This window comes from Bipolaris zeicola (genome assembly GCF_000523435.1).
Source record: "Bipolaris zeicola 26-R-13 unplaced genomic scaffold scaffold_344, whole genome shotgun sequence".
NCBI classification, from domain to species: Eukaryota; Fungi; Ascomycota; class Dothideomycetes; order Pleosporales; family Pleosporaceae; genus Bipolaris; species Bipolaris zeicola.
In genome coordinates, this window is record NW_006912393.1 from 1 (window position 1) to 19423 (window position 19423).

The following is a 19423-nucleotide window of genomic DNA, read 5'->3' on the forward strand; positions in this document are numbered from 1 at the left end:
TTGGAGTTGTAGCCATCTGGGAAGCCGACAATGTCGTCGTGAATGGCGGCAGCGCGGCATGCATCTTCGATTTCGGCGTCGGTGGCATCGAGTTTGGCGTAGCGGATGTTTTGTCGTATGCTTTGATTGAACAACACAGGATCTTGGGGTACGACGCCCATGGCATCCCGTAGACTAGCTTGTGTGACTGAGCGCAGGTCTTGGCCGTCAATCATTATCGAACCGCTTGTCACGTCGTAGAAGCGGAAGAGGAGTTTGAGCATGGTTGACTTTCCGCCACCCGTCTCACCCACAAAGGCAATGGTCTGGCCACCCGAAGCCTTGAGATTTACGTCCTTGATGATAGGTTTGCGCTCGTCGTAGTGAAAATGGACACCCTTGAACTCTACTTCTCCTTTCTCCACAACAATGTCCTTGGCACCTTCCTGGTCTGCTACTGTGGGCTTGGTGTTGAGCAGCTGGAGCAGGCGTTCGGCATCAATCAGAGAGCTGGTGATTTGCCGGAAGCTATAAGACAGAACGTAAAGTGGCGAAGTCATCGTATGCCAGTACATGATCAGTGTGACCAAGTTACCAACTGGCTTTCGTCCGGTAACGATTTGAGTCATGCCGAAAACACAGGCACCGGCGAAACCAAGGGTTGTTAGAAGATCTTGCGCAGCATGTCCGCCCATGGATCTGAAGTAGTATTGATATTGCGCCGATATGGTGTTGATGATGTTTTCGGCATAACGCTTGTACTCATACGCGAAGCGGTTGAAATAAGCGACTGTTTGCCAGTTGTGGATCGTCTCATTGACTGTGGAGCTTTCGCTTCGTTGCTTCTCCACGTAATCTCGTCTCTTGGGTTGCGACAGTGTAGTAAAGTAGAATCCAATCGCAATGTATGCTGCGCCCATGAACAGAACGATAAATGCCATGTATGCGTCGAACAGGTGGGTGACGTAGTACATCGCGACGAAGAGATCCAACAAGATTGGCGCAACGTCAAACAGCACCATTTCAATGAGTGTATTGAGTGAAGACGCCTGCTCAACAGCCTTCAAGACCTCACCCGAGTCTTTTGAGGTATGAAAGTCCATGGAGAGACCCAGGACGTGTTCGTAAGCTAGCAAGGTGATACGGCGATAAGCAGAATTCGAAATAACGAGATTTGCCATGCCATCGATGACTCCGAGTCCAGCATAACTGTTGATCCAGGAATATAGGACCCAGAGGCCAATGTCTTTCCATGGCATGACGCCGCTCTTTGTCTCGTACGCTTTCTGTAGTTCGGTAGTAATGATACCAAGTTGTCGAGGCGTAAGCAAGTTGAGGGCACGCTCCTGCAACATGTGCACCAGTCGGATGCCGAGGCAAGCCATGACCTTCCAGTCGTCTTTTGGAAACAGATATGGCAGGAAGACAGCGAAGCCTTTCAAGTAGCCGAGCCAGCCACCCTCTTCTTCGAGCCGTTTCGCTTGTTGTGCTTTCAAATCTTTGTCGTCTTCCTCTGGCGGACCATCCTCGTCATCGCCAAAATCACTGCCGAATGGGATGGCGCCGTAGTCCATGTGAGAGCCTGGGCCTAACAAACTATCCGTCGACTTGTTCAGGAGCGATTGGCGCTCTTCGTCTGTGCTAACTTCGGTCTGTTTGGTGACGAGAACGACAAACGCATCGACCAGTAGGAGCAGTGAGACGAAAAACCTCACGCAGCTAATGATCAAAGGCGGGTACTTTTCTGAGAATGGTTCCGGCACGGTGGAAATTGTGATCAGGCAAGTCGTCGCCTCGAATGCAAACTGCACAACAAATGCTCCAAAGTACGCATGCCAGCGCAGTGATTTGCTTGCCCACAACATGTAAGACAGAGGACTCCAGACGAGTATGGAGCCCAAGCACCGTATGGCGAAGAATTGCGGAGCTGTGTATTCGGAATCGGCTATCGACCGGCTGAGGTAGTAGAGGACTTCTGTAATGTATGCCAGGAGTATTGTGACCATGAAAGCCAGTATGCTTATCCGTCTTTTCTGTGGCACCATTCGTGTTTTCTGTAAGATGCAAAGACCGAACATGCACGCTCCTAGGTAATAGAAGCCAACTGCAGGAGCGTGCATGTAACTCAGCAGCACTGTGGCCGAGTAGAACGGAGGTAGCGATTCGTCTTGATCCATGATGAGGGTCGAAGTGGTGGGTATGTTGAAGGTTCAGGAATCCCACTTGTGCCAGAGCTGGCCTGAGACGATTGTGGTTGGGAGGCAAACCACGCCAGTGTTTGGGGAGGCTGAACAGGCGACCTTTTATTCTTGTCCGCAACCCTTTTAAAGTAGACGCGATATCACCAAACACCCCCGGTCCACAAGTGGCTTGAAAGAGGCCGCTGAGAGTACAGAGCCTAGAATCCTAGGAATTCGGCGTCAGCGAAGAGTGAGTCGAAAAACCCTGTTCCAAGAATTTGGGGGCTGTACGATCTGCAGCACCGCCACAAGACCGTCATCCGCTTGATGACAGCCGACGTATGCAGCCAAGGAAACGGGGAGTGTATTAGATTAGGAGTATGGCGTATAGATGTAGAGTATCTGCGCTCGGATTGATGATGGCCCGAAGGCGTGTTGATGTTTCGCAAAGAGATGCGCAGTGAGGGCAGGGCTGTGAGTTCTTGTATAGCGACAGGCCATGCCCTTGCTTGCACCATTCATTGCACCGGCGTTCGATGGCCAGGACAGGGTGATACATAGCGGGTGGGTTCTGCGTAGCTCCCACATACTACGCAGTAGGCTTTCTCCAGTCAAAATGCAGCAACGCTGGTTGCTGGCAGATGAGTGGGTGTGGCTAGTAAGTAAGGGCGCGGTCATGTCTTGCACCCCTGCTGCACACCGCTGCCTAAGCCTATACGCGCCTGTACGCTATACGCAGCAGTCAACCATGTTGCACCTCGGGGCTCCCGTGCGTTGTCGGGCAGCTAAAATTATCCCTGCCGAAGGTCCATTTGCTCAAAACGATGACCGATAAGAAGCGTGTATACGCGATGGCAAAGAGGTGGGGAGTCTAAATACTTACTATGCGCTTTCAGCGGGGCAGCTCCAGGCAGAAGTCCGACGGCACAAGGAGCGCAATACCAACGACGCCTCTTAGGCCCCATCAGCGCTGAAGTAAAGGGCGCCAAAGGAAGCCAACGAAATTGCAACGCGCGCTTTAGTCTTTATGAGTACATATCGTGGGCTGCGAGTGTAGGGCTGGAACATGGTGGTTAGCACGAATGCGGTTAGCCGTGCTGCAAACCACGTCGGTGACGCGATAGGCAAGGGTTAGTTCGACTACACACCTGGTACTGTCACCCACAGGCTGACGTGCATGTCATGCTCGGCGTGAGATACCCTCCCCTCCAAACCAAGATGCAGCTATTTCACTTTTCTTTTCTTTCCACGATATCATGGCCAAGTCTGCTTCTCTTCCTCAGCCCCGGATATAGCCTCGTTCGCTATGAACACAATATAGCACGACACCTTTTTTCCTATGCGAGCCCCAGTCCCATTTTGTCGATATCCCCTGGTTGCCATGCCTTCTCACTGCTGTCAGGGAAGAGCCTTCCTTTTGCCAAGGTACTTAGAAATTCAAGCTTTGCCCTTGTTCTGGGCACGACCAAACATTGGCAGTCCAAAAGACGACACCTAGTTCATCATGGCGAGCATCTTGCAAATAGACACGGGTCCCGAGATCGGCCCACACGCCCCGCCTGTTCGCACGGCAGAGCATGGGGCCCGTTTCAATGCTTAAAATGACCGTCCATCCGTGCCAGTGTCACACCCGTCTTACGCTAATAGGGGGGCTGGATGTGTTTCCCAATTCGTGTCTTGTTCAACAGCACTAGATATCCTTCACCGCTTCCTGCGTTTGAACATCGCGAGCGTAGACTTGAAGACAACGCACATGTGCCATTTCCATCGAGTCAAGGGCGATATCGTGAACTCGTGACTTCAGTGACAAGGCATACCGGCATGAAACGTCTTACCCGCCAATCAACACACCAAAGAGTCCCTTCACGGTAAAGAAGAACAAACGAGTTTGTTCCCAAGGCATTCAAACTTCATTCACGTACCTGACCGGGCATGTGTTGTACATATATATATTCCACTCTAGCCCCTTGCTCTCTGTAACTCGTACTGTGCACATAAATGTGTATACATCAATCTTGTAGAGTTGTAGCTTAGACACCCCGAAAACCAGCCCATCCAGAGTGAATTGCCCTCCCAGACGGACCAATCACATTAGTGGATGTGAGCGGATTCCTACTCTTAGCACAATACCATTTCACCCTGACCCTCCCATTGTTAAATACTCCTCACAACCTTATCCTACCTCTTCCCACCACTACCACCACCACCTCCTCCTCCACCACAGTCGCCCCCTTTTCTCGCCGCCACCTCTTCTTTTTGCAAGTGCAAACGTCCAAATCTAACCTCTTCTCTGTACAGTTACAGCACCCAAGCGAAGCATTAACAAACAACACACAAGCACCCAAGCTGCGTCAAACAAACGAAAAGATGGATCTTCCTACCATACCGGACCGAAGCCGTGGCACGGGCAACCAAGACCTCACACTCACGCCAAAAAATACACACATTCACTGCGACTCATTCCGTGCAAACACCCCGCCCCATATAAACACACCAAATCACTCCCACAGCCCTCCCCCACCACAAACACCTCACACGCCTGCAAGTACAGCTCCGAACGCTTGCACTGTCGACGAGCCATCATACACCAGAGTAGCTGTACACACGGCCAAGTGTACCGAGTGCGACAAACGCAACATGGATACCATGCGGCGTTGCCCCGGCTGTACCTTTCAGGTCTGCCAGCCATGCTATGAGAAACGTCAGCGTCAAGGTAAGGGACTTGTCCATGGCAACATGCCATCCCCCGAGGAGACTGGAGTTGCGACTCCAAGTGGTGCTGGAGCGAGGGCGTCGAGGAAGAAGCCAGTAGGTAGTGCAGCCAAGGCCAAGAGTTCCGAGGAGGTCGACGAGGATGAGTCGAAGGAGTGTGCGGACAGTGCTATCAAGGAAGGCAAGCACACTCCCTTTGTACCCAAGCCGACAGCAGGCAAGCGGTCACGCGGCCGCTCTTGCGTTAAGGACAGCGAGGCGGAAGAGTCGTCTGAGGGTGAGGGCGAGCTCAACCACGCATATCCCACTCCCAGTAAACGACACCAGACCCTCTCCTTTGCCGAGAGTGCTCTCGCAACCGCCACCAGGGCACCGCCAACCACTCGTGCTGCTTCGCGATCAAACCCAAATATAGCGTACCCAGCGCCTCTAACCCCACAGTTGGAGACTGCGCGGCCCCGGGTCCCAGTCACTTACTCGCGCGAAGATTACCCCTACGACGATCTCTTATATCAAAATTGCATCGTTGGCTACGACGAGCCGCTGCTAGCCCGCCGCGAGCCCGTTATACACAACCCAGCCGGACGCATCCCAGCCATCATGCAGCGAGACGGCCGCCGTCGACCCACAGCCGACGAGATCTACCAGAACATCCAGAAGAAGGTTCGCGAAAAGTTAGAGAAGATGGAAGCTGATAAGTTGGCTGCGGGCGATACAACGCCCAGTGTACCTGCTCCACACGTAAGTAGTTGAAGAAGCTCTACCCAAATTCCATCTTCCGTTCTTCTTTTCAGGGTCGAATACTGACGATAGCGTAGCAAGCTCCAGACTACAAGACCGCCACTACTGTCCGCGACTTCGTTGAGAAAGAAGCAAAGAGGCACCAGGAGGCCAACAACCTTGGCGAAGATGACAGCAAAACCCTGCTCCGTATCATGTTGATTGAAGCAATGGGATGGGGAAAGAAAACATTTAAGAAACAGGAATATGGACCCCGGCGTCTGCTACTTCCGGGCTTGAACCTGCGTCTTGACAGGATCCCCAACAAGTACACTACCGAACTGGGCGTCTTGATGGATGGGGTTGCGGAGCACGCGTTGCATGAGTTGGATGAAGCGGCGACTTTGTCTGCGACCTCGCCGCCACCTCCGTCCGGCTGATGTTATGGTATAATGTGGGGAGGTGTCTTCGTCCACGGCATGTATTAGGCGCCATCACCAATGTTCTCCCCTTGGGATTGCTTTTGCTTTGTATTCCTGCTTCTTTCAGCTGTGAACTATGCACACGGAATCCTGGAAAGTGGATAGTGGAGGGTCCTCGTATAGTAGTCGGGCACTGGCCATGAGGTTTGGCGGTAATTGTGGTGTTCATGCTTCTTTCGGCTGTAGACTATCCACGAGGGACCATATGAAGCCGTTGGTGGAGAGATCTTGTATAGTAGTCTGGCATTTGCCTTATGGGTTGATGGTAATTATGGGGAAAGAATCCAATCTCGTTCAACAGTATGATTTGACGAGCAGAGGAAATAATATTTCAATTCAAGATACCATTCTTCGACTGGTGAGAATTGTGAGAAAGATGATAGAATATTGACAGATGCAGAAAAAAGGTATCTTGAACCTGCCTATGGTAACACTAGAAAATATGCGAATGGCAGAGACAATGTTGATTGAAAGGAAAGAATACTGAGGATAAAGGAAATATTACGGGTATCCGGAATGGGTAGTCATACAAGGAGTAAAATAAACATCTGAAGATGCAACACATCTCTGCCTAGGAGGGCTCGAGCGAATACGTTGTGGCGTTGGTCACGGATTTCTGTGTGTCTATCGTTGACCGAATTGTATCGTCAGCTTTCCGTTGGCTGGCTTAATTTGATCCAGCTCGTCCTCTCCTTGGCTGCCTACAGCGTTCTCGAGCCAGGTTGTTTCGTCGTCTTCGTTGTCACCGGCGGAAGCTGGACGGCCGTGTCTGATGGACTTGAAGCGTTCGTTGAAAAGATGAGCATACTCGTCATTCTTGGACGGCTGCTCCGAGACCTCAGGGAGTGCGCTCGGTTGTGAAACAGGGATCAATTGTCTATAGGGGATGACATCAGAGCTGGGATCAAGAAAGTCCATAAATACAAGAGACTTACTCATTCGTTTCGGCGCAGATACGCTCCAGGTTCTCTCGCTGGCGGCGAAGCTCCTCAGGGTCGGGCTGAGGCACATTGTGAGTGCTGCTGGCGGTGCCATAGTTGGGTTGGTATTGGTCCCCGAGAAGATGTGAAGCGTCCGACTGCTACAAGGGGATATTTCAGCTGGTTTTCCATTACAAAAGCGCACACAGAGCGACTCACATCTATATCCGAAGTCCTCTGCCCTCCTAAGCACGACGCGCAAACACCCATTGCAATGTAAAGGGCGTGTTTCGTAGTGAGTAAAGCGGTGTTGGGAGGGCACAACAGCGGAGGCCAAAAATCTGCTTTGTGAGTAGCTTAGAAGCGTGCAGATGGTGATCCCCTCGACACAGCGTGTTATCCAGTGCAATAAGAAGAATGTTGCTATCACTTGTTGCGACAAGGGTTGGTTCCTTGGAGTTGTGATGATCGGCACCAAACATGCCCGGCCTCTTGGCAGTTTCTAGCCACATGCCTGTGCCACATTTGAGTACAATCACGTGACCTTGGGCGTCTACCCCATCTTTTGAGATTCCAACATTCGTCGTAAGGTGGGTTGGTCATCTGGAGAATTTTCTACTGCCCTTAATTCTATTTGACATTTTTTGAAATTTCAAACAACATTCCACGTCTGGAATACACCACAGGTGAGTTGGCTGGCACTAATTCCACTCTGATTATGTCCGCGTCGCTATCTTGGTCTTGTTGACTGCACAAATGTTGAACGATGATAGCATCAGTCCCTCAAACTTCATACCCGTCAGCTCTCATGATGTTCGCCGAGTCAGTGCCTACAGCCTAATTCCTCCCAATCATACTGGGCTTCTGACTCGGTTAAATTCACTTCTTTGACCTTTGGATGGCTCAGATAAATTGGGTGTACAGAACCTGATACAACAACGCGGAATGTCAGAGATTCCGGTTGACATAGTTACATACGGCTAAGAACATGACTGGAATTCCTTTTGGTGTTTACCTAGCTGCTCGCATAATCAGGCGTGTTGGCCTCACGGCTATTTGACACCTAGTGGAATCCTTCGATGCATACCCACAAATCACTACCATTGCTCTTGAAAGAGACGTGGGGGTTCAAGCATTGCATTGACTGACAAGGGCTATCCTAGACATACGTTGCGAGGCGAGCCGCCGGTGTGCGTAAGGGTAAGCGCACCTCTTGGTTCATGAAGGCTTGTTGTACGTAAATACTTACCACGCCATCACAATGCTGCACCAACTTTTGCTACAGATGGCATGACTGGAATTCTAGAGAAGATTAATGCATTTTAGCGCCCCTGTGAGTTGTGAGTATCGTTGTTCCTGTTGGGCGAAGTCGGCGGCTTGCAGTTGAGGCAGAATGCCTGTTCTGGGCTGTGATTGGTCGCACGCTCGGCAAACGTTGTACCACAATCGCATGTCCTACAAGGTCTGCATAGGCTGAGGAGGCTTTGAAAATAAGCAGAGGGTTTCTTTGGTCACAGCGAGACTGCATGGAGTCTGAACGCATGGGCTCCCGCTTTCTGTTTCCATCATGCAACAGCCAGCGCTGAACAACGATTGGGGGCAATAATGGAGATGGCCAGGTAGACATTCAACGGATCGTACACAATGCGTGCGTTGTATATCGCGGATTGGTGCGGGACTAAGTGTGCGTCCGTTCCGACATGCATATAATTTGCGGGAGCGCTATGGAAGGTAAGATCCACCCGAAAGGGTAAAGTCGTCATGCGCAATGCTCGTAGTCGCAACGAAACGAGCTGAATTGGTGAGCGCCAAAGAGTACGTACCGCCGGTACATGCGACTTGGATAGTCGCCCGCATCTGAGATGGAGCGAAATGAGGATGCCACTGAGCAGGTTGCCCAGCTCATCTGAATGAGCTGTTCCAGGCCCTGATTGGTTCATCCTGTGCTTTACATGCGTTCCGGCTAAGCACAACTATACTGATTGTAGCCCAATACGTCCATTTTACGGCCTAAAGATGGTTGATCGGTCGTAGGCCATGTAGGAACCATGTCTTGCGGGCCTATTGACAACACGTCGAGTCGATTTATTGGCCATGTTGTCGTGGTATCGCCTTATGCATCCACCCAGCTGCGTCTCTGAACCCAACCAAAAGCTACGGTACACGAGCGAAATACTGTATTATACCACGGGCGCTTAAGTCTAGTCGCTGTGTTAGGGCTACGATCACAAGATACTCTTAAGCTGGGGTGGCCCGTACCATTCTCGCACCCCTCTTCCGCGCTGCCAAAACCCCATTCTCTTATACACACGGATGCACTAGACGGCACTCGAGGGGATATTAGTGGTATAAAATTGGCTATGACGCCTACGAGTGTACTGGTGAGCATAACTCAGGGACAGCGTGTGAAGGGCGATCGATCGCCTTTCAGGCCACTCAGCGTTCGCCACGTAAGTCGACATTTTCTGCCTTTCTTCCTGGCTCTTCCGACTAATATGGCACTCTCAGGACCTCAAATCTCTTCATCAGCATTGCCCATACCGATACCGTTGAACGATTGAAGGATAATCGAGCGCCACATGGACGAAGAATACGTCGCGATACCGGCAAACCATAGGAAGATCCTCAGGACTGAGCTCACGTCAAGCGTGAGGCTATCGATCACATGAGCATACCCTCTCTTGCTTTGTCTCATTCATACTGTTACCCCTCTCTTCGACGCATGTCTTCCATTGATCCGGTACGCAAAGACTCACACTAGCAAGGGATAACAGAGTGAGAGGGAGTCAGCTGCTACGCCTGGTCTCGTGGATTACAACCCACCGAAGGGGTTTAAAGCCAACATCTCGGTGGAAAGGTTACGGACTGGTCTCAGCGGAAAGTTTTCGAGATACGCAAAATGATGTTGAGGTGGTGAGCTACTTGGTAACATAATGGTAAATGCGTTAAGATCGGCATATCTTCGGCCGAATTCGATGACGCTATCCGCCCCGACCCTTAGCGCCATCACGTGCCGACCGAGCTACGAAATTACCCCACCGCTGTCCCTCGACAAAACAACATCCTCATCGTCCGCTCCTCCACTCTTCCTATCCCGACGTTATCGTTTGGCTTGCTGCATGTCTACAACGCTCCCGTCAAAACTCTATTGCGCATCTCCCAGATATCGGAAGAAGCGCCGTTCCTTTGCCTGGGCCGTGCGCAACCACCTCTCCACTTCTATTCGCGGCTACGCGACATTCGCGGATTGGACGGGTTCAGCCCCCAATTCATGGCACAGCGGCTACGTTCACAACGACTGAGCATGTAGCCAATCATGAAAGCCAGGAGAAAAAAGATTGATTGAACTATCCAATCCCAAGAAGATTCAATGACTGAAAAGAAGCGATTGTAAGAGGTAACGCCCGGTCTTCCATGTGCCGCTCCTTTTCCTTCAATAGCAGCTCTTCCTGCCTCATGTCGACCCCAGAAACAAAAGTTGAACGGGCTCAATTTGAAAGGAAATACCAAGACGTTGTACATGAAACGAAAACTCCCAGACGCCTGCGCCATGTCCACCCCGAGCTCAGTGAATCGCTTGCAGTCTGCGGTTACGCTCGTTGGTTAGCTCACAGATTTCCCCGTCCAATGCGCGAATCATCTCCATGGATTTCTCAATAGAGGCCGCGAATTTGTGAGCCTCGCGCTGCCATCGGCCGACACGGTCCACCTCAGCGGCTCGGCGGCGCATCTTGGTGTTGATCTTCTCGCAGAGCTTGCAGTATGTGCCAGTAGGAACCGTTTGCATGATGAGCTTCATGCCACACGTCTCGCCAATTCGGTACTCTTTAGCGCAGTGCTGGCGGAAATGGCCCCACTTCCAATCGCCACAGACAAAACGGTGCTGGTCGTAGAAGCACATGTTTCAGAGTAGAAGAGCTGTGTCGTCTGAGGTTCGGTTATACATTAGCCTTGGTACTCAAGCTTGGATTACAGGTCTCCAATACGTACGTATTACTCCTTGTTCAAACACTGGACCTGCTTGATAGGACCAGCGATCTCGTACCTGGAATCGGTCAACTCAGGGGTCTTTGACCTCCGGCCTCAAGAGCACATACACTGGATGGTTGGATGATAGAGAGTCTTGAACAACAATGATCAATGTCTAAGGGGTAGGAGGTGGGTCAGTTGTTGGACTCGATGTCACAAGAGTTGGAAGATGCTCAAAAGATCTCGTCAACGACTGGAGGTTGCTATTGAGCTGAGTGTAGAGCCAGACTGGAAGCAGCAGCATACCGCTATTTATCCTTACGGACGCATACCTCTCGCCGACCTCATGGGCCACTCCTGGCACCCGAGACTGTTTCGTTGTCAGACCATAGATTGCTGCCATGGCCTATCCTTCCGTCGACGTGGTTGCACCCCACCTCGTCCCGTCCAACGACATCGCTACGATTCACGAATCCCTTTCATTCTGACGCTAAAACAATGCGGAGACGGGCTGCAATGGAACCCTAGGCCGTGCCGGCGTTTCCAGCTGCAGAGAGTTATCACATATGCTAGGGGATCAACGTGTCGTGGCTTCACGAACCACGTAACCCCGAGTTCCGGATGTGAAAATCCCTCATCTTCCTTGTCGAATTGCCTTAGCGGGCGCTCTGGGATGTTGTGGTATGTCGTTTTCGAGCATTCCGGGCCTCTCATGCTATGGGAGATGGAGCATTTCTGAACCGAGTTGTGATCACGTGCTATGTGGTTCATGCCGAGTCACAGTCCGCTCCAGATATTCTTTCCTGGGAGAAACAAGCGATTGGCCAATGATGTCCGCTGAGATACCAACAGCGGACGCCAAAGGAGGAAAGTACGCCAACAAACCCTGAGAGCCCTGGACACCCCTTCTCCATTACGAGCTACGGTCAGCCGTTGCCAGATGCATTGGCCAACATATGGAGCGCATGTAGCAGCGGTGCTCTCGATTGGGTGTTTGTCCGTCCTCGAGATTGCTAACATGAAGCACACCCGTGAAATTTCGGGCGTTTGCCGGCTCGTTACGCTCAATATTCCAACCCCCCCAAGCTGTTGTATGTGACCAAGCTAATCAATCTGTGTAGCATCACTCAGCTTCACCGATGGCGCTCTCTTGCCTCTCACGTCCACTAAAGACTATCATTCGCCCCTCGTCGCCTGTCCGCGACTGCCGGCCTCTACACGACGGACCCAAGCTGCTCTCGGCCAGTCACCTTATCTCCACTCGCTGCAGTACTACATGTTAGACATTACGTCCGATAATCCATCATTGCCACTTGCATGGAACACTAGCAACCTCCACATGCATATTGCCTTGCATGGACTGGGCCCTCCATTCAGCTGATCTCTATCTCCACTCAACGGCTGGCGTTTACCGTGGCCGGCCCAATGTTGACTAACTAGGCCCTGCACGCTGACAGGCATACCTCACTCAGATAACAGGATGGCGTGAAGTTTATGCGGAACCTAGCCCGCCATCGCATGTCGAAGCAATCACCTGGACTCCCTGGGCAGACACTAGAACCGCCCAAAGCCTGCCCCATCGGAGATCCTCTGACGTGGCGAGCGGTATGTGGTTGATCGAGGAGGAGGCTATATCCCTGAAATTCATGTCACCATCTGTCATAGGTTTGATGAATGCATCGGCGTTGGCTCGCCTACCTTTCCACGCATAATCAGCATGGAATGCTTGCCTCTGGCGGCCTATGAAGAGGGCTCCATGATTCCGACCTTCTTACCGGTGAAGCCGTAAAGAGGAGACTCCAGGTGTGAGCATTTTGCTGCAGTCTATGCGGTGGCAACATGATGCAGCATGTTTCCGTCAATCATCCCAACCAGTCTGCCTCATTGTCAGATGAGGCAACAAGTCCACATTGCCGGACCAATTGCTTGTACAGAGATAGATTGAAGTGTACGGCCATCATGTTTTTACTCGAATTGAAGACTAGAGATCCATGGCTCGTCTGCAGTAAAGTGAGTGTATAACAGCGGCTGCCAAAAGCTGAGGTGGTGTTGTGGTGCCGTCCGACCTAAGGACGGCCCTCGTGTCATGCACGGAGCCACACCAACCACCACAACAAACATGAGAGCTGCGGCCATTGCTGCGACCGTAGGTAGCTTTGCAAATAGCTGCGCAAACAATTGACCCATTGACCAACTTAGCTTGTTTTGGCATCTCTGACGCGGTGATGTGAGTTTTCATCATTCTGACCGCAGATGAGGCCTGTGTTGCCGTCCTCGAGGGAGTGCAAAGGCGACTGATTATGAATTGACGTTGAAACTTGCTACACGGCACTCCGCACACGCTTGCTGTCATGTGAGGGCAAAGCAATGCTGGGTATTGCGTGGGTACATGAACGGCGGAGAGACTAGGAGGAAGGTCGCACGCAATTTTGATCCCGAGACGAGCAAGTGCTGTACTTGTGTGGGTCAGCGCTGCGGTCGTTGGCGTCTTCGGTGCATGGGAGGACCAGGCTGCATGTTTGCGGATTGGCGGGTGCCACTGACAGTGGGTCGAATCGGCCTCGCCAGCCTGGGTGCATGTCCCCGCTCGATGAGTGAGATGGTTGGCTGGCGCACATGAGGGGAACTACATACACGTCCATCGAGACACTGAGTGCTCTCGACGGCGGTGAAGAAGGATTAGATTAATCTAGCAGGTGCAGTTATCAGATACAGGGCGCTATAAGGGGTTGCAAAGACTTCACAGGTACGACCTTATCTACGGTGGTATGGCCATCAGGACTGGATGCCTCCAAGAGGCAAAAGAGGAGACCCGCCCGTCTTGGTGGCCAATCTGCCCAGTATAGGTGGGACGGTTGGAGTGGCGGCATCTCAGGCTGAAAGCCTTGCTCCGCCTTCGCCTTCGCCTTACCATGGAGGAAGCATGCGCATGCCTGCTGGGAGAAGCTCGCTCGAGCACGGGAAACTGCTACATGCAACCAAGGTCTAGCCGCATATGCACGAATGAGGAGGGATCAGGGTACAAGTCTATGTTCTGGCTGATTCCACGCGTCGTTTCTGGCTAACAGATACACGAGTGGCTTGTCAGACCGATGACGGTGTGCATCAGTGATCAAAGACAAAGAAGATGGGCCACCAGCCAGATGTGTGTTGTCAATGCGAGGGCTGCCGAGGCCATGTGTGTATTGCATGAATATAGCAGCCAAAACGGTCTTGGGTCACTGAAGTGGCCGGGACAACAATACGCTGATCCGGAGGAGCAAGGGAACAGCAGGATTTTTTTTCGTAGTCAACCGAGATATCTCATGCATCTAGTTTAGGCAAAGAGAATACGGCGGAGATGCCATAGTGGCGCCTACATGTCAAGCATATTCCAAACTATGTACTGCACAAAGAGGGGCGCGGGTCAGCCTCCGTTGAAGGCTTCGTCTCCTGACGCGGAAATCGCTGCTGGTTTCGGTGCGTATAGCAAAGTATGAGCTCGGTACGCACTGAAGATGTCATTGAGCATCGAGCCTAGGAAAATGGCACCAAAGCGTATCGAGCCCGAACGTGGTCTAGCGGACTCTTGTGCTGTCTCGAGCCGTCCACATGCACAAGATGGCTACTATACACCCAGCGCCACCAGCCTTACCACTGGCATGTTGTGGGAATGTATCAATCAAAACACTGGGCGCCGTATCCACCCAATTGGTGTAACAGATTGTAATAACAAAACCATGTCCCGTCTATTGGGTCGCAACACCTGTTAGTCGCAGAGTCCAGCAGTCGAATGAGCGGTGACGAGCGAGTATTAGTAGTCAGAAGGACCGATACCACATGCATGGTAAGCGTATCACCCTTAGATCAGCAAAGTGGAGAGCGACGAGACAAGAGCAACATCAAAGTCTTGGACTAGTTCTATTGCACGGCAGAGGTCAACGACCTGGTCAGCGCGAACCGCAACTTCATAGTGGCCGACGTGGCGGCCCAGCGCTAGACGAAACCTTGGAGTGTTGAGAAGCGCCCACCGGTCTCCGGGACAGTCCTTTTCCCTGGTCAAGACGGTACCAAAGGTGAAACCAAGGGAAGGCAGAAGAGAGATGAAAAATCTCCGCCTTGTAGAACTCAAAAAACGGCGTCATTAGCTCGGAACAAAGTCCGCACTTAGGACACTCGCGGGTGCAGCTACGTGCGTCATTAGCCTGCATGTCGAACATTCTTAAGCGAGACAAGAGCGGACGTCTCTAGCCCGAGAACCGGCCACAAGCATGATGACACTTGCACAGAACCACTGTCCTTGCCGGATCATAAAAGCCATTTTCAGCCGTAAGTTTGTCGGAAGATAGCGGCGAGGCTTGCCGGGAAGGGCGGCCTAGTATCGTATGTCGTAGCAAAGTAAACATGTCCAATTGGTCGGATTGATGCTACTAATATACAAACAAGACGTACGCGGAATGTCATTTCGGCAACGCCAACCCGCGTATACGCATCTTGGGTACAGTATGCTGGACGTTCCCTCATTAAAGCTATACGAACGGCTGATCATGGTACTTGCTTTGCTATATCGGAGGTGAAAACTGGGCCAGCGAAAAGAATCTTTTGCATGGAAAGAAAGTTTCAATGTTCAGTGGATCCTAGTATTACTAAAACGTTATTGTGTCAATGGCCAAGCGGACCGTGACTAGGTCTCTTATAGCAGTCCCGACGTTATCCTGACGAACCTACATTGCTCTCTCATGGTACCCAGCATACTCGGCCAGATATTACACATTGGATACATGTCATTCAAATGATATCTCCTTCCCCAATAGGGAGTTGTATTAGTCGTTATCTCGCGAAAAACTGCCGCGATAGCAGATCTGATATGTTCAAGCGCCAAGGTGCTTTATTCGAGCATTGTGCAGGGATCCCACGACCACTCTGCGAACAAAGAACATGGGCGCAGGAAAAACTGACGTGGATAGCTCGCGTATGTGCCTATCAGGGAATTTCTTTCTCTATTGTGTGGGCATAGTGTATGCACATACATACGTACGTTGGCTAAGGTTTCCCCTCCGCGTTTGGAAGTCTTATCCGACCCAGCCTTCTCCAACCACCATCCCATGTCTTGGGGACTTCAATCGCATCAGCCGTTTTGTTTTTTGTTTTGGCGCTATATATACTGTCGTATAACAGGCTACTGCAAAGCCCAGACTCCCGCCGCCCAATGCTCGCGTGGACATGGTATCTGCGCAAATTGACCGCGTGACGGGTCAAAAACCAAAGTCTTTATATCGACCCAGCTCGTGCGGTACGTTGAAGTATCCGATCCCGCCCTGAAATGCAATCATCGCCGATGAATATTATACTCTAGTTTACATCCGTTCTCGAGCGGCCTTGATGAACATATCAGTAGCGGATGACACAAAATTATGGAACATATTCGAAAAGGTGATTGAACAAACATACCGTCGATGGATCGATGATCGCAACCTTGCGACTGTCCCTGGTCTTTCTTTAAACACTATTCCGTTCAACTAATAGGGTTTTTTGGTTTACGATATTCAGCTAGTGGATCCACACGTTGCTTCAACACATCGTGGTAGAGCACTTATCCACCGGGAGAAACCACGGCCGTCGGGTCATGGCACTGGTACCGATGACTAAGGATGCGGGTTAAGTTCGAGAAGGAGATTTATGTACCTCGGTTCGCTTTACATTGTAAAAGCGAAGTATCACGCAGTACACGGACGCTTAATGGAATCGATACCCATGACTCGATGTCTGAGGAACATTTATGATCCGTCCCGCGGGGTACGCCAGACCCCGACATCATGACTGCCGATCTCAAAACTTCCATACTCGAAGTGGATAAACAGCACTTCTGTAAAGCCAACACATGATATCCGACCAATGCACTCTTACTCAACACAACATTTCGATTCGACTGGCGATATGAGTTTCTCATTCTGAAACCTCGAGCTGAATTCTCTGCGCTAAAACCCGATTTGGGAAATCGGTCGTCCACATCCGTCGAGATCGGCTGGCGGCTCTTACTATCGTCAGCACGGGATCGAAGCTTAGTGCTCAAACCAGGACGTGATGCGTGGACAATTATCACCATCGGCCCCCTTTAATCATCTGCCAGATGTTTTCACGACGATCGTATTTCTTGTGGACAAGTCAAACTGAAGTTGAAAAGTATCCTCAGCTCCACAATTAGGAACATATACAAGTTATGCACGTGCATACAACTGGTTGATATCTCTGGAGCTCGATTCCATTCGGCCAACTCCTCCGCAAACAACCCTTTCCGCATTATCCCGCTGCCAATCAACTCAGTTTGGGCTTTGAGTTATATTCCTGACTTTGTTCGATATCATAGTTCAAAAAACGCGTTGAAGTTGTCCTAACAACGAACTGAACTGTCGCTCGCCGTCAAAACATAAGGATTGTAGGCTGCGTTTTCCATTGCTTTTGAGATGATCTTTCTAATCCAGTAACACAGCAAACAAAAGATGAGTGGCTCTCATCCAATAACAATTCATAGCGCAGGAACATCACCACTACGGCATCTGCATGTAAAGATGACAACTCACACTGAGAAGTCGTGTCTAATAGAACGAAACTCAACATACAGCAGATTCAAAATATTAGACTCTCGTACCAATTACTGAACAGAGGTGATCATAAAGCCGACGGTACATACGCATACAGTGAATCCATCCTTCAAAACAAAGAAATAATCTTTAGACTCCACATCCGGACTTCCAAACCCATTTCAACAATCGAATCCCGTAGTAAAATACTATTAGTCTCTATTCTAACCCTCCCCATCCTTACCTATGCCCAGAATGAACTGATTGGTGTGTATGTGGTAAGGGGGCATATCCAAGTTATCCCTAAGGCATCACCAACACCATATATTTCATTTTGGAGAACTTCAAGGGAAGTGAGATCAGCGGCATTGACTACGTAGCGAAGCTTATAGACAAGGACGACTCCAGAACTTCCATCATACGCTGCGATCAACCAAGATTCAGATACACCTGCGAAAACAGCTGTACGTCATTATCACTGTCTCACCTATAGAATATTTCGAGTATAGAGCAATACAATGCTGATGAACGGAAAATGTTTTGAACAAATGGAATCTTCATTCACTAATGAAGGATGATTATTTCGGTCGTGTAGTGACCCTCGGACTGAAGATTGATCGTTCGAATGCTTATATCAGTATACATAATCAACAAGAGTAAAATGGCTTGAGATGAAGTCCTTTATAGGACCGGACGTCTGTAATAAAAATGCATAGGGTGTAGCTTTGGCTACTTGCTTCGTTGGAGGGAGATGACTCTTCGAACCACATGTTTACCTACCAATAGCTTATTTAGCTGTTTCCATTTACCATGCGTCATCATAGTATCACATACAGAAGAACCAGAAGCATATAATCAAGGACGTCTAATGCATCTGCCCTAAACACCAATCACCAATTTTGCTCATGTGGAAATCAAGTGAGTTGTCCAGAGAACATTGTAAGCAGTAAGCCCATTACAAGCATCAATCTAGCCAATTACAGCTTGCCATGTTCCAACCTCGCATCACCCAACTCCATTGCCGCTTCAATATCCACGCACCTCCTGCACCAAGGCGCACAATCCGTGTCAACTTCTTTCTTCCACCTCCCCCGTTCCGCATATCATCCACCCCAAAATGCCTACTACTAGTCCGACTCACAGCCATCTACAGTCAAGTAAACGCATGTTTTGAAACTTACATATACCCTCAAGGCATCACTACTCGGTTCAATTTACGCAAAGCCAATCTACAGTAACATATCGCTGTGCCAGACCCACAGGACTTTGAATCTAAAGAGCCACATACTGAGCTTCCGTTACCTATTGTGGCCTCGAATCGCCCAGATAGTATAATCGGTACCAACAGCATGGGACCCATAGAAAGACGAGTCAACCCATTATGATACCACGAGCGCAAATGGTTCTGAATCATATTTTGGGTGCAAAGAGTAACAGCCTGGAATCAGTGGTACACTGTGAGTAAATTCGATATGGACTGTCGTATTCAGATGTATTCAACCCACGGGCTTATACCAACATCCATCGCTTTAACATCTTCGCCAATAATGCCAGCAAGTTTAGCCGGATATCACATGCAATTTCCTCCAATCCCATCATACTCGCATTCATAACTTTCTACCCAAACAACAACAAGAAATAGATAGGTCAAGAGAATTGATCAAAGCCGTCGAAAGCTCTCACAACTAGCCAAATGGTCCAAAGTCCAAATATTCAGCGATTCACACAACGTTTTGGTTCGCGAGTCACGCTTATAAGCTAACCCAGCTTAGTTGCATAAGAAAAAAAAGCAAAATACAAATCTCACAAGCGTTTCTATCTTCGTACCCTAGCTACACAGCATGTCCTTCCCCATGGTATCCCCCATCTACACTAACCACTCACCCCCCCCCCCCCCCCCA

General features: G+C 50.3%; 8 protein-coding genes across 8 annotated transcripts; 4 read left to right on the top strand and 4 right to left on the bottom strand.

The window, feature by feature from the left end:
* On the bottom strand, window positions 1-2156 carry COCCADRAFT_42398 (uncharacterized protein; the record flags this gene model as incomplete). The annotated part of the gene is made up of 1 exon (XM_007719746.1): window positions 1-2156. A coding segment is annotated over one exon (2156 nt), but the record flags the coding sequence as incomplete, so codon positions are not given.
* Window positions 2157-4526: 2370 nt separating this feature from the next.
* COCCADRAFT_41592 (uncharacterized protein) lies at window positions 4527-6031 on the top strand (the record flags this gene model as incomplete). Its single annotated transcript, XM_007719747.1, has 2 exons — window positions 4527-5616; window positions 5694-6031. The coding sequence occupies 2 exons, from the start codon at window positions 4527-4529 to the stop codon at window positions 6029-6031; spliced, it is 1428 nt and encodes a 475-aa protein (XP_007717937.1).
* A 666-nt stretch (window positions 6032-6697) lies between these two features.
* COCCADRAFT_9728 (uncharacterized protein) lies at window positions 6698-7263 on the bottom strand (the record flags this gene model as incomplete). Its single annotated transcript, XM_007719748.1, has 3 exons — window positions 6698-6950; window positions 7009-7154; window positions 7213-7263. The coding sequence occupies 3 exons, from the start codon at window positions 7261-7263 to the stop codon at window positions 6698-6700; spliced, it is 450 nt and encodes a 149-aa protein (XP_007717938.1).
* Window positions 7264-8855: 1592 nt separating this feature from the next.
* Window positions 8856-9235, top strand: COCCADRAFT_41594 (uncharacterized protein; the record flags this gene model as incomplete). The annotated part of the gene is made up of 2 exons (XM_007719749.1): window positions 8856-8885; window positions 9074-9235. 2 exons carry the CDS (start codon window positions 8856-8858, stop codon window positions 9233-9235), a joined length of 192 nt encoding a protein of 63 aa, XP_007717939.1.
* A 1323-nt stretch (window positions 9236-10558) lies between these two features.
* COCCADRAFT_110859 (uncharacterized protein) lies at window positions 10559-10894 on the bottom strand (the record flags this gene model as incomplete). Its single annotated transcript, XM_007719750.1, has 1 exon — window positions 10559-10894. One exon carries the CDS (start codon window positions 10892-10894, stop codon window positions 10559-10561), a length of 336 nt encoding a protein of 111 aa, XP_007717940.1.
* A 2049-nt stretch (window positions 10895-12943) lies between these two features.
* On the bottom strand, window positions 12944-13174 carry COCCADRAFT_110855 (uncharacterized protein; the record flags this gene model as incomplete). The annotated part of the gene is made up of 1 exon (XM_007719751.1): window positions 12944-13174. One exon carries the CDS (start codon window positions 13172-13174, stop codon window positions 12944-12946), a length of 231 nt encoding a protein of 76 aa, XP_007717941.1.
* A 404-nt stretch (window positions 13175-13578) lies between these two features.
* On the top strand, window positions 13579-13951 carry COCCADRAFT_41596 (uncharacterized protein; the record flags this gene model as incomplete). The annotated part of the gene is made up of 2 exons (XM_007719752.1): window positions 13579-13630; window positions 13689-13951. 2 exons carry the CDS (start codon window positions 13579-13581, stop codon window positions 13949-13951), a joined length of 315 nt encoding a protein of 104 aa, XP_007717942.1.
* Window positions 13952-15879: 1928 nt separating this feature from the next.
* On the top strand, window positions 15880-16590 carry COCCADRAFT_41597 (uncharacterized protein; the record flags this gene model as incomplete). The annotated part of the gene is made up of 3 exons (XM_007719753.1): window positions 15880-15975; window positions 16120-16188; window positions 16468-16590. 3 exons carry the CDS (start codon window positions 15880-15882, stop codon window positions 16588-16590), a joined length of 288 nt encoding a protein of 95 aa, XP_007717943.1.
* Window positions 16591-19423: the final 2833 nt, after the last annotated feature.